The 14,893-nt window shown below is 38.7% G+C and overlaps 3 protein-coding genes across 3 annotated transcripts in view; all 3 read left to right on the forward strand.

Moving 5' to 3' along the window:
- Positions 1-14,893, forward strand: part of Sb (serine proteinase stubble) — a 147,371-nt gene that overhangs the window by 34,191 nt on the left and 98,287 nt on the right. The window lies entirely within an intron of this gene.
- LOC148939310 (protein CFDP2-like) lies at positions 12,428-13,018 on the forward strand. Its single transcript, XM_089106841.1, has one exon. The coding sequence runs from the start codon at positions 12,428-12,430 to the stop codon at positions 13,016-13,018; it is 591 nt and encodes a 196-aa protein (XP_088962967.1).
- LOC148939311 (uncharacterized) lies at positions 13,649-14,200 on the forward strand. Its single transcript, XM_089106842.1, has one exon. It carries the CDS (start codon positions 13,649-13,651, stop codon positions 14,198-14,200), a length of 552 nt encoding a protein of 183 aa, XP_088962968.1.

Genomic DNA, 14,893 nt, shown 5'->3' on the forward strand with positions numbered 1-14,893 from the left:
GGGGTGAAAGGGGTGAAATTTTTTTGGATTTTTTATTTCTGTACGTTCGGGGACTCGATACTGGTATAAATCAACTCGCTGAAACCGAAAATGATGTTACTTTTATTGTAACACGTCTGTAACTTATATTAAACTATAAATAAGATTTTAATAGCTCCATCGCAAAAATAAAGGAAATAGCTTTTCGTACGAAGTGTTAGAGAGATCAGATCAATGGAAGCCTGAAATACTTCAAACAGCAACACAGGAAAATCTCGAACGGTAATTTAAAGGAGCAGAGAAGTACCCCACTCTTTGTTGCTTCGCTAATCGTTGGAAACCTGGTTATCCGATGAGAATCAATCGTGTGAAGACCAGACTGCAGAAAAAGGGAAACTATAGGCATAGACGCACTTGAAAAATCATTCTTATTATCGGTTTCTTTTACAGTTGGAAAACAAAAACATTAACACGTCTATATATAAATCACAGTTTTGATAATCATCATTTTTAGATCATATAATATTGAGAATCATCATTTCATTAATGAGCACTACAAAAGAGCACAACCACCGTTATTGAAAAACGCTAAAATTCTTCTACTTCTAGAGATGTTGGTTCAGAGTTATTACAGCTTGTTCCCATGCACTCTCCGCAAGCAAGTGTGCAGGGCATGTCATTCTCACGGCTAGTGCATCTGGCCGTATCGCAACCTGATTTCCATTTGCAGCGGATAATTTGAAGAAGACTTTGGGGAGCTGGCTTCTTCTCCGTCATTACTGGGATGTAACTATCAGCAGAGAGTCGCCATCTCCAGTTCTCCGGTTTCATCGCAGCAGCCTCGCTTTTCCATTCCATTACCTGCAAATACACGCAAAAAGAATGGAACTTCGCAGCTGAGGGTTTGGGAGGCATCCGATCAGGGCAGACAAATGCGGAAGAGAAAGCGAGCTTGGCCAAGAACAGACGATGTCTCAAGGACACGAGTTTTTTCAGGCTTTCCTTTATAAACTCTCAAAAGAGCTTGTTCACCAGCTACAATGAGCTCGTCTTTCGTAGCCTTCGAGTCCATAAAATCATTACCGGCCTCAAGGAAAGACGGATCGGACCGGCACAATGACAGTCCGACAGATTTATCTATTCCTTGTAATCTCGAAGTGGTGTCACAGCCTAGGAACGCGTCTAGAAATAGAATTGCACCACACATGTCCCTTAGTTTTTCTTTGATGAAGCAAATATTCCATAGCTTATGTTCGTTTGAAGCTTTCGTCTCGGATCTGAAATACAGGCATTTGTGGGTGGCAGTGACATGATAGAAGAAAAGGATAAGGAGGTCAGTGTCGTTGCCGATGAAACACGTCAACTAGGTTCTTGCACTACAAATGGCTGTGGTTGCAATCAGGACATCCGTGTCAGAAGAGGCATGTTGTACCGAACAACCTGCTGAGGACAATTTTTCTCCTATTGCTAGAATCCGCTGCTTGTTTCTGCAGTTTTGCAAGAATTCTTCCTTCTTTCTTGTTAAATTTGTTGTACCAGTGGATTCTACCACTGGGCACTGTTTACCCTGGGAACTTTTGAGGTGAGCCATACCTTTCGTCTAAGAACCATTGTCATATCGATCAAAAACTACTGAAGCTTTTCCAAATCTAGTGGTGACATACTTGACGTAACTTTCGCAAATGAAGGTGTAGAGTTGGTTTGCCAATTTAATTTCTGGAGCAGCCAGCCGCCGTCAACGACATAGTGGCACGATTCTAAGCGGTCATCCAAATGGTCCCCTGACGCCTTTCGAATTGCGTTTGACAGAGATGGTTTTTCAGCAGGATGCAGAGCTTCATAGGATCCAAAAAGGGATGGGGGATACGTACAAAGCTCATGCGACAAAAGGTCTCGAAGATCGAATTCTTCCCGGTTGTCCACCGTAGCTAAGCGCTGGAATAGAAGCCCTTGATCTACATGAACCAATTCACCATCGATGTTAACAGCTGATTTGGATGCCATGTTAACAGCCTTGTCTTTCTTCCGGAACGAAAATGAATCAACTGCCTTCCCAGTTATTTCGTCTAGAATTCGGGCTCCAACTTCTTTCGCGGTGTCCGCATCTACATTAGCTAATGTAGTTACGCTGGTAACGATGTTGAGGAGCCCTCCGTGTTCTCTGAACGGAATCAGGGTTCGCAAAAAGTCTAGCACCGCCTCCGTGTCATCAGTATCTCTCTTCATCCGCCACTGGAACGTTTCGACATGTTCATCACTTGTTGAGTAGCTCAGGCTAGTCAGACCTTGCATTGAGGCATTTACTCCAGCACAGATCGGCATCTAAAAAGCCCATATCAGACGCTGAGTTTGTGTGATCCCCCGTCCACGAGTTAGTCCACCTGTTGTCTTCAAACTGCGCATTAGAGCTTGCTCAATGACTAGATCCGATGACAATCCAGCACAGTACCGATCGCTTCTTCTTATAACAAACTGACCTATCTGATCTTTCTGTAAAACTTTGGAAGAAAAGCTACTTCCTTTATTTGGGCAATTGAGTTATTAAAATCTTATTTTTTTGTAGTTTAATATAAGTTAGAGAAGTGTTACAATAAAAGTGATATCATTTTCGGTTTCAGTGACTTGATTTATACCAGAATCCGAACGTACTGAAATAACAAAAATCGAAAAAAGGATTTTTCATCCCTTCACCCCCTTTAAGCAGCCCCAGAAGGTTTTCCCGGCGGGAGATTTTAGCAGATTTTGGATATGTTGCTCAGCGATTTTTTATCAACATTTTAGTGTAAAAAAAAGCTTCCTAAATGTCAAAAACTGAAAAAAAAACAATTTTTTCGCCCCCTTCCACCCCCTTTAAGCACCCCCAGAAGGTTTTCCCGACGGGAATTTTAGTGAATTTCGGATATGTTCTCCAGTGATTTTTTCTGAACATTTTAGTGTAAAAAAAATCTTCCTCAATGTCAAAAATGAAAAAAAAACTATTTTTTCGCCCCCTTCCATCCTCTTTAAGCAGCCCCAGAGGGTTTTCCCGGGCGGGCGATTTTAGCGGATTTTGGATATGTTGTTCAGCAATTTTTTCTGAACATTTTGGCGTAAAAAAACCTTTTGTTGTAATTTTGTCCGGGTCGACCCACTTTTCTCCGTACTTTTGCTGGACTAATAAGCAAGTCACAATTCTAAAAGAAAAATCGGATTTTTTTTTTACTTGTTTGAATCCAATAAGCAAGTCACAATTCCAACAGAAAAAATTGGATTTTTTTGACTGGCTTGAATTCGAGCAAAATATTTTGTTGGAAAAAATTTTTGTTTTAACAGTGTAGTAAACGACAAAGTATTTGCACTGGATTCAACATTGGTACTTACGTATTATACCGACCACACTCAAGAAGTAAAGTTAGATTAATCATAAGGAAATGTACTAAAATATAATACTTTAGTAACAATATTATGGAAACTACAACAGAGATATTATGGAAAGCAGGTTGCCCAGGACGCATTCTATTAAATACCTAACCAACTCTATATGTTAAATATTTAATTAAAATACGCCTGCATAGTAGTTTATCTCACTCAGGCTAAGCTGATTATTTCCGAGTGCACACAGAGAAACCGGTTTTGCAACAGATCAAGAACAAAGTGTTGATGGTATACACAGTTTATATAATTATCCAATATGATCTTTCCCTATCTCACCCATTATAAAAACCCGGACCGAGGTGCGAGTGCTCCAGAGAACGTTTTTGCAGATATAAACATAAGCAGCATTAGATCTTTTCACGGGTAGACAAAAGGCCCGTTTTTTAGCACTAAGATCTTACATCTAAGATCTTACATCTTTCTGCAAAGATTATCGTTTTTTAACTCATCTTTGTTCTAAGATCTTACAGCTCACTGATGTTAGCAAAAAGTGCGAAGACCGCCACTGTTCTGCCATATAGAACAAAGATGAGAGAACTTTGATAATATACTCATCATTGTTCTCAGACCGCTGATCAGAGAAGAATGATGAAAGACGTTTGCACAAAAACGACAAAAGATGTTAGATATTTGTTAAAATATTTAAATTTTAAGTTTTTTCTGTAAAATGACTTAGGATATTAGCAATTTGACGAGTGAAAAAACGGCCCTAAAGAATAATCACCTACGGAACAAGTACTGACAAAACCACTTGGCCGGCTCAACCAATAAGTGGACAATAAGTGGGAGGAGCTTTTTGTTCGCACCGAGAATTAAGAGCCAGAAATCATCTGCGGTAAACTTACTGGTATATTATATAAACTGTGATGGTATAATACGAAAGTACCCAATATTTGTGTTGCGGAACAGTTTTAGTCGGAAAACTAATAGAGTTTACTTCAAAGCGTTCTTTTTAAACTCAAAAAGACAAATAGCACCCGCCTTTTTGTTATAATTTCAGCATCTGGTTTGAATTTATACTGAACAGATTACTTTCATTGGTACAATTTTCAAATTCAATAAGATAATCAATAAATATCAATCTAATATTGTTGTCTGGACCATTTTGATCAAAATAACCTATTCGCGTCGAAAATTGAATTTTTTTTTCTACTGGAAAGTAGGCTACATAAATCTTAATAATTTCAATAAGTTGTTGGAACTCAATAACCAAGTCACAATACGAGAAGAAAAATCGGATTTTTTTTACTTGTTTGAATTCAATAAGCAAGTCACAATTCCAACAGAAAAATTTGATTTTTTTTGACTGGTTTGAATTTGAGCAAAAAATCTTGTTGGAAATAATTTTTTTTTAACAGTGTAGTAAACGAAAAAGTATTTTCACTGGATTCAACATTGGTACTTATGTAGTATACCGACCACACTCAAGAAGTAAAATTAGAATAATCATAATGAAATATACCAAAATATAATACTTTAGTAACAAGATAATGGAAACTACACCAGAGAATTATGGAAAGCACGGCCAAGAACGCATTCTATTAAATACCTAACCAACTCTATATGCTAAATATTTAATTAAAATACGCCTGCATAGTAGTTTATCTCACTCAGTCTAAGCTGATTATCTCCGAGTGCACACAGAGAAACCGGTTCTGCAATAGATCAAGAACAAAGTGTGGTCAGTATAATACATACGTACCCAATATTTGTATTGCGGAACAGTTTTAGTCGGAAAACTAGTAGAGTTTACTTCAAAGCGTTGGGAACGCTGTGTACACACTGACGCATGGGTCTGAAGAGGCATTGCATGTTGGGACTATTGTTGGACGCATACCACAGGTATATACAATTTGTTCTGCGCTATAGTAAACCCTCCGCCTGACACTTTTGCGCCATATCTCCCATCCCACAACTAGTCAAATTGCGCCATATCCTCCATCCCACAACTAGCCAAATTGCGCCATATCCCCCATCCCACAACTAGCCAAATTGCATCATATCCAACCTTTGAGCCATGTCTTGCTGCTACACCTTTACTTCTATCCCACCAACCCACAACCCTTTCGATAAACTAATTTTAGGAACGGGTAAAACCACAGGGGACTAATCACTTGTCATAAAACAGGATTAATGGGTGGATTTCAGGGGCGTAATTTGCTATGAGGCAGGGGCAATTCCCCCCCCCCCCATGAATTTAGTTTCCCCCAGACTTTTTTTCCCCGCCCCAGTTCACCCTTCCCCATCTGAAATTTAGTTTCTTCAAAAATCTTGTTAAAACTAAGAATTGCCTCCATAATTCAAGCATCCACAGAAACTGGTCAGTTTTCTTTAGCTTATTTTTGCCTCTACGCTAATATATGGTTCATTTTTCAGTTTTCACTGTCATTTTCGCTTGACTTGGGAAAATTGGCTCCCACTTTGCCCCCCCCCCCATAATTTTGACACAATTACGCTTTGATGGGTCTGTGGAAATGAGTGTTTGCCAACTCCATAAAAACATTTTTGTATAAAATAAAGATAATTTATTATTACAGTAGCAATGAAAAAAGAAAACAGAAATATATATTGCTGAATAATAGAAGTTTTTTTATCTAAAATGCACTATTTTTGCCAAAATTGCAATATCTTGCAATTGTTACGTATTGTTTATCTCCAAAGGGAGCAAATACATATCCTTCCCTCCACCTCCACCCTTTGGAGATTCCCTCCACTCCTCTCCCTCCCGCATTTATAGGCATTGTGGATCCATATCTCTACATTACACACTGCCTTCATCCCTCTTCCTATATTTATTTTATTTAATTGCAGTAATTGCATTGGCATACCGACCAAGGTATATTCAATACAGCTCCATTGCATTAACCATTATTCCACGTAAAAAACAACAACAAACAAGTAAGTTAAAAAGTCTAATTTTTCGGATGAGAAATTTATCCTTGACAAAAACAAATTATTCTTGTCAAAAAAACATGTCATCAATGGAAAGCGGACTTTTTTTTTACTGCCATTAATGAATTAATGAATTAAATGAGTGTGCCAGAATGATTTATGGATACAGCAACTTCTATTAGGACCTACCCAACCACATTATTTTCGTCAAGTAAGATTCCTTAAGGATTTACATGACAAAAAAGGAGTTTGGATTGCTTAAATTTGATATACTTTTACCACTATTATTTTTACATTTCACCACACCAGGGAAGTCCTTGAAGTCCTTGGCGTTTTGCCAAGAAGAACAGGAGCCAGTGGAATCCCGCCGGAAAATTACCCCGTTGAAAATCCCCTCGGTGTATTCCCCTTGGAAGTTCCCCCCTCCACGAAAATTCCCACCGGAAAATTCTCTCTCTGGTAAATCCCCCCCCCCCCGGAAAATCGACCCCCCGTGGAAAATTTCCCTAGATCAATTCCCACCCAAATTCCCCCTAGATAACTCAAGAAGTTCATTAGGAGGGAAATTGGAAGTTATTTATTGCTGTTAAAGTTTGTGTACCAGCCAATACCTGTTTTCTACTTGAGAATTCAAATATTAAATTGTAAGTAAAATTTTGGGATTTGATTATTTAGTCAAAATTCTTGATGAACAGTAGTTTTACTGAATAAGTCTTAATATTCAATGAATATTTAGGCAGATGATGAACTAAATCAAAATGAACTATGAGCATATAATAATAATAATTTATTACAAACCCGCTATAAAAAAGAAGCATGAATAAGCGTAGCAAAACAAAAGAAAAGAGAAAATAAAGACTAAAACAAATCAACCGAACATAATAATCTACTAAATACAAACAAATCACACTTCAACTATCAAGCAAGAAAGTCGCTGGGAAATCAAATAATATTATAGAATAGGAAATCTATAATGAATATAGATTTTCAAAAAGGTGACAAAGCAATATCTCAAGAACGACTTACATTATTAAGTTAGACCTTTAATGGTAAATTGTGGTGGATTTTAAACTAGGCAAAAGGTACTATGTGTATACTATCAACACTAACACTAAAGTTACTGTAACTAATGACACAAAGGGTACTAAGGTGATACTTTTACGGAACGTTTAGGGGGAGTTTCAATTCAACGAAAAAACTATATGCATGCAGGTTTTCAAAAGGCAAAGAGGGGGAAAAGGCGAGGCAGGGCATCATGAGCTTTGTCAGGAAATTCTTTGGGAGATGGTTAGTAACAAGTACTACCAGGAACTTTATTTTCACTTATATTTAATGGTCAAACGAATACAATGTATTTAAACATCAGAGAGCACTATTTTGGAGGTCGTGATGGCTTCAGCCACGTAGAAGACCAAGTCATGCAGAACTTCCATCCACAGGAACAATATACAATTATTATGCAGTATTATGTAGTAAGAATTGTTTTCTAACTTCACACTGTCCAAATACTTTACTACCACCCACCCCCTCCCTAGTGTGCAAATATAGCCCAAATTATATATTTTTCATCTATTCTGTCACTTCTCTTTTCCTTGTCTCACGCTAAGCTAAAAGAAACTAACGAAAAAAACGGTTCCATAATGCGTCAATGAATGAACAACTTGAGCGGCAGAGGGTTTATCATGCAAGTACCTAATCGATAGTTAGCTAATCATCAATTTTTAATCTTTAACAGTTAATTATATTATCTGCAAGTCATGTGTGCAGCTTGAGGGGGCAATGGAGCAGTTTACACCATAAAGAAAGCCCTGCCACCCAATCCCTTTGATAAAATCTTTAGGTGTAGCCTAAAGCTGTGTTCTAATAGAAGACGCTAAATTACTTCTCATGACTTGCTGGCAGCCAACCCCCCCCCCCGCCCCGAGGAAATATTTCTTGTTAAGTCGATGGTCACAATCAATTTTCTTATTATTTTACAGTAATTTAATCGACATACTTTGAACTTTACTAGTCTAGTAATGATTGCAATTCCTAATTGGCCACTCAGTGTCTAAATTGCTCGGACATGGCCTAAGAGAGTAGCCCCTTAGTGTCTCAATGAGGCAGATGTGAAGGAATAGCCTTGGTGAGGGCGGATAATTCAAGGGGGTAAGCAGGGTCTATAATTCAAGGGGGTACAAAAAAACTTTTAAAAAGTATCAAAATTTGTTTATATGCATTTTTGTTACGTTTTTACGAGTCAGAAAGAAATATCGGAGGGGGATTCAAACCCAACCCCTTCCTGGATACGACTTTGAGGGTAAGTAAATTATACATAAAATAACTGAAATTATGTGAAAAAAGCGTAAACACCCGAGCTTATGGGGCCTGGGGTGTAGGCCAATAGTCTCTGTCGTGCTTACATCACAGGTAAAAACAAAAAAGCAAACAAACAATGATTGCTCAATAATAATGCCCTGCTGTCAGTAGTAGTTGATCAAATTTTGCCAAATAAACCCATCACTTCGCACGTCTGATAGATTTAAATACAGCAAAACCCTGATTTTTTTTACGAAATTGCCTGAAGTGAAGTCAGTTCTTTCTAAGGTTAAATATCGCCACTGCGACGCCTAGAGCACATATCTGACAATGAATCACTTTCGAGATAAAGACCAAAAATCGTTTGCTAAGCTTTTTTTCATTAGTTACGACTACTACTAAGCAAAAAACATACTACTAAGCAGTCACACCCACATTATCATTCGAAAGTCTGAATTTAGTTTTTTTTTATTAAATGGAACAGAATTTTCTTTTTAAGGTTCAGGAGATGATTTTTTCAGGAGAGGAGGGTTTCCTTTTAAGGTTTAAGGAAAGGCAGTCCCTAAATTTTTTTTTAGCATACATGATATGAAAACACCAACAGTTAGCTTAGCTCAAAGGAAATATCATTTGAGCAATCTTACTGCTTTAGTAGTTCCCTGTGGTGCTACCCGCTTTGACTGAAAACCTTGCCAACACAGGGGAGGTCAAATTTCATTGTCTTTTAAATCAAGTTTCATAGTCAAACCACAGACACTCGGTAGCTCTCTATGGTGGCTAGTCCTTTGGAACGATTCGGTAACGGACCCTTTGTCTTTGAGACGGTCAGCCGACGCTGTGGCTCGCAAAATGATTTTAAAGAATCAAATCCAATTAAAGGTACGACTACTGATGCAAGGTCTATGAGGAAGCTCTGGAAAGATCAAAAGTTGATCGAATGTGTATTGCTCTGCTGATCCTCCCTTTGAGAACTGCTTAGCAAGCAGTGTTTGGTTATTACCTTAAAAATACTAAGAAATCAGATACGGCCTGTAACTAAAAGTCATCTAGTCCATTTTAATGTTATGCTAGTCCTTATAATCTTTGTTCGCTGTTAAATGATGTCTAGGTGCCCTATTTGAATTTAATTATGAACGGTTCAAATAAATAAATTCAGGAGATTTATTGAAAATTGGTATTTTTGTTCTTTTTTTAATCTAATAGTATTGAAAATTTCATTCTGAACGTAGTACTAGAGTAACAAAGGATAAAAGGATTATTTTTTTTGTTACAAATATTTTTAGACGAACATATCCTATACTTTTGACATTGAGTTATAAAGTGAAAATGTCGCATTGAATATGGACAAAAAGTTTAATTACTCTATAGTCACGATTGTAAGATGATTTTAGGGTAATTATGATGAAAGCCGATAAAATTCCTAAATTTAGCTTCCGTCGTCATGCCGCTATGACCAGGTGTTGGAAGAAGCTAGCATCTTATTCAGCTTCCACCTTGAAATATTTCATTACTTACTTTCACACATAATTCTCAATTCCTTCTCATAAAGGGAAAATTTGTTTCTACACTTGCCGTTTTGTTCTTTCGAATAGTTAACATGTCCTTAGTAAAGAGCTCACAAAAATTGCAATATGACCTTTTACTGTGTTTTGCAACGAAATACGGAGCAAATACGTTTCTTTGTCGCAAGTAGTCGCATTCGCAAGCAGTCAAATTCGCAAGTAGTCAAAGTTGGAAATAGTTACAGTCGTAAATAGTCGTAGACGCAGTCACAAGGAGTCGCATGTGCATAGTATTAGTATCAGTGGCCCAAACGGTGTCAAGTTAATACCATTGGTCGGTCCTAAGACATAGCGGATAAGCCCTTTTGATAACCTGGATCCATAGGATGCTTTAAGTTTCACCTTAATAGCCTTAGTCTTTTCGGACACTAACAATCAAACATTCTCCCTTTCCCAAAAATAAACTCTATAAGTAAGCACTAGGCAAATTGAGCGTTATGTCATCCATGAAGGCACAGTTATTGAACCATTTGACTGTTTTTAACAAAATGGCTATCTCAAAATTTTGATCATTTTTGAGGAGGGGGAGGGCACCTAAAAAAGCATGAGGGGTCTAAAAAAGCATTTGGAGACCCAGGGTCGAACATGCTCCACTTTCCCAATAATAAACCTTATATGTCAACATGGCCAACTTGCATAACTTACAGCCCTTGACCCAGGGATTCTCGGTTGCCTTGTCATCTCCAGAGTATAGTTATTTGAACTTGAGAGTATTTTGAAAAAAAGGGCTACATCAAAATTTTGATCAAATAATTTAGAAAACCTAGGGTTGAATATCGAAATTTTGAAAACATGGCGCTTTAGTATTAAGTTATTATATCAGTATTAAGTTATAATAAGTCCTGGCACAGTGTCTCTTGCAAACCCTATCTACAAAAGTTTGGAATTGAAGTCCCCCAGCCTTCCTTGTCCTACCGTAATTGATGGAGAGTGGTTGCTGCACAGGATCGGTGACAACTATGTGGCTTATTTTAGGCAGAATTTCAAAAATTCTGATGTTGTCTTTGACGGATATAGCAGACCTTTGATCAAAGACTGCGCTAAACAAAAAAGAACAAAATGAACCTTTGACCGTGCGATCCGTCTATGCCCCTTTCTGTTAACAAGGAACAATTTCTTACCGACAAAGCAAGCAAGCAGAGTTTCATTTTACAACGCGCTACGGTTTAAAAAAGAAGGAGATTAAAGTTCATCAATCCACTGACCATACCGACTCTCTTATTGTGAAGATAGATGTTCCTATTGAGACTGTGACAGAAGTTTTGGTTGTCGGTAGTGATACAAATTCGTAAATTATGCTTAACAATCATTAAAAAAAAGAAGAAAAAAGATCTCGGTAAGCCGGTCGGGTTCACACTTACAAGATTTAACAAGCCTTTTTACGAAGCTTCTTCAATGTTCAATCAAGACACAAAATTGAGGGCTTGAGAGTAAACAGCACTCAGTATTTATCACGCAGAAAAGAATGAAACGCTCTTTTCCCTACAACACCGGCTTTTTGTCAACAAACTGTGCCGCTGATACCCTTTGTTAGCACTGAAAGACTTCCACTCACAACGTAAAATGTTCGATATTTCTTCTATCAAGTCCACTTTCAGATAACTGTGCGAAATGGAAATTCTTCCAGTCGGGAACCCACTCCTCGGGCTATGTCCCTTCAAGATGGTGAAATCGTGCCAGTCATAACAGATGTGAAAACTTCTACCAGAGCGGCTGCATAAATTCCTCAAGTGCATGTTCAATTCAGGGTATCTCGATTATCTTGGTATCTTGACTGTGTCTTGATTGAACACTAAAGTGGCTTCGTGAAAACACCTGTCGCTTTTCGAAAGCATGATCCTGGCCTGCTTGGTGAGATTTTGCAGTCTTGATGAAATGTCAATACCAAGAAAGGCATGCAAGAGCATAATGTCAGCTGCAGTGTCACCGAGGCTCGGCTTTACTTTTAGAATAGTGAAATCCTTCGCGCTAGGCTTTTTTTCAACTTTGTAGAAAGGTAGTTATTCTTCTTTTTGTTTGTTTGTTTTTTTTTTAATAATGGATCACATGAACCTACAAGTCTATTTCACTAACGACTACCAAAAATCAAAGCTTCCGTCACAGTCACAGTAGAAACAGCTGTCTTCACAGTAAGAAAATCGGCATCGCCAGAGGTATGATGAATTTTAATCACCTTCTCTTAAAGCCATAACTCAACCTTACTCAACCTTGCAAGGACCCTGGCCTGCAGAGGTCAGTGGAGCATGACGGTCCCAAGTCCGTAAAATGAGGAGGGTTGGACGATGGGCTTGCGACCTATCCCCGTGAAATTCCAAATTGCAAAAGAAACATCGATGATAGCTTCGGATATCCCACTACACCATTTGACGACAACCTCAGCACGCCCACGGACACGATTTATGACAGCAAAAACTAATGCGAAATTTGGATTTTGGAATGTAAGGACACTAAACCAGCTGACAAGACCTGAACAAGTACTCAGAGAGATGAAGAAGTATAAGCTAGATCTCCTTGGTCTAAGTGAATTCAGGTGGATTGGATCTGGACATGAACAACTAGGAGAGGGTTACTCACTAATTTACAGCGGAAATGAATCCCGGCACCAGGCTGGAGTTGGGATAATGCTGTCTGACCAGGCCGGTAAAGCACTAGTTGAATGGAAGCCAGTCAGTGAGAGGTGTTTACTTGTAATATTTGTAACCAACCATCTGAAAATTTCAATCATTGCGTGTCATGCTCCTACAAATGATGCAGACGATACTGATAAGGAGTCATTCTACCAAGTTCTTCAGTCATTTACATCAGAAGTCCCATCACATGACCTTATTTTTGTGGTTGGGAACTTCAATACAAAGGTAGGAGTAGAAAGATAATACTATCCGCAGGTCCTAGGGAGAGATGCTCTTGGTGAAATGAATGAGAACGGAGCCCTCCTGGTAAATTATGCTCTGAGTAGTGATCTTATGGTCGGCATAACTCAGTTTGAACATAAAACCATCCACAAACAGTCATGGATCTCGCGAGACGGCAGGACGAAGAACCAAATAGATCATTTCCTAATCTCAAGGAGATAGCGGACAAGTCTTCTGGACGTACGTGGCTTCAAAGTGGCAGATGCCCAGTCGGACCACATCCTGATGGTAGCAAAATTGAAAGTCAAGCTGAAAGTGCCCAAAAACGCAAAGTCGAATTCTACGAAGCTTTATGATGTGGATGAGTTACATGTCCGAGAAACCCGAAGAAAATTTTGTATGGAGTTGAAGATACTCATTCGCTCCGCTTGGAATAGAAAACGGCACAGACAGTCCGGAAACAGCATGGCAAAAAATGAAGACAACGTACAATGACGTTGTAGGGATGTGCTCGGGTATAAAAAGAAACCGAAAGAAAAATGGATATCACAGGAAACTTGGAAACTAATAGACGAGTGCAATGACTTGAGATTGAACATTTTATCTGCTGGTGGCGACAGACCTTCAGTCTTTCCAAAAGGCCTATGTAGAATGAAGGACAAATATATAAAAAAGTCGGCAAAAGCTGACACGCGGATGTGGGTAGAAGATAAGGCTAGACTAGCAGAGGAAGCAGCTGGAAAAGGAGACTCCAAAGCAGTTTACAGGCTCACAAATGAAATGCTAGGAAAGCTTCCCAGCAGATCCAGCCAAGTCAAAGATGAGAGCGGAAATGTTCTCACCGAAACTGAGAAAATTGACGAAAGGTGGGTATCCCACTTCGAGAAGGTTTTAAATAGACCGAGAACAACTGACCGAGACAGCATCTCTTCAATGCCCTTTCTTAACCTTAAAATGGACAAAAATCCCTTCACATCTGCGGAAATACTTGTTGCAGTGAAAAAACCCAAGAATGGAAGATCACCCGGCGAAAACTGCATAACTTCGGACATGATCAATGCATCAGTGAGGGAACACCTTTTAGTATGTATAATACTGATTGCAGCAGTCTGTCAGTCCGAAAAGTTACCTGACGACTGGACCAAGGGGACGATTGTTAAGATATTTCAGAAATGTGATGCTCTTATCTGCGATAACTGGTGAGGTATAAACCTAATATCAGTACCAAGTAAGGTTGTAGCGCTTGTAATACTGGAACGACTGAAAAAAACACTTGATCCGTATCTGAGAGAAGCGCAACATAGCTTTCGGACAGGTAGATCTTGTTCAGATCTCATATTCACGCTCAGGACTCTGATAGAAGAAGCAAATGAGCGGTCCAACAAAGTATACATGCTCTTCATTGATTTTGAAAAGGCCTTCTATTCCGTGGACCGTGACACACTCTGGGAAATTCTACTGTATTATGGTGTCCCCCAAAAAATAGTAAGTTTGATCATGGCCTTTTATGAAAATACGGAATGTTGCATAAAGACAGAGAATGGAACAACTAGCTACTTCAAAATTATGTCTGGAGTGTATCAGAGATGCGTTTTATCACCCTTTTTATTTGTAATTTTAATGGATTATGTCTTGAGAGAAGCGGCTGGCTTTGGAATAATAGTCGGAAATAAAATCCTCTCGGACCTTGACTTTGCGGATGATGTGGCACTTCTGGAAATGACAAAGCAGCGACTCCAGGAGCTCCTTAATAAAGTGACCGTTAAAGCGGAGAAAGTTGGCCTAAAAATCAACATAGAGAAGACTAAAACAATGGCAACATCAGGCTCGCCAGTCGAGCTCCTGCACAAAAATCGTAGAGTCGAACAAGTCCATGAATTTAAATACCCTGGAAGC

Source organism: Artemia sp. Qi Xiang Cuo, chromosome 21 (assembly GCF_049724085.1).
Source record: "Artemia sp. Qi Xiang Cuo chromosome 21, ASM4972408v1, whole genome shotgun sequence".
NCBI lineage: Eukaryota > Metazoa > Arthropoda > Branchiopoda > Anostraca > Artemiidae > Artemia > Artemia sp. Qi Xiang Cuo.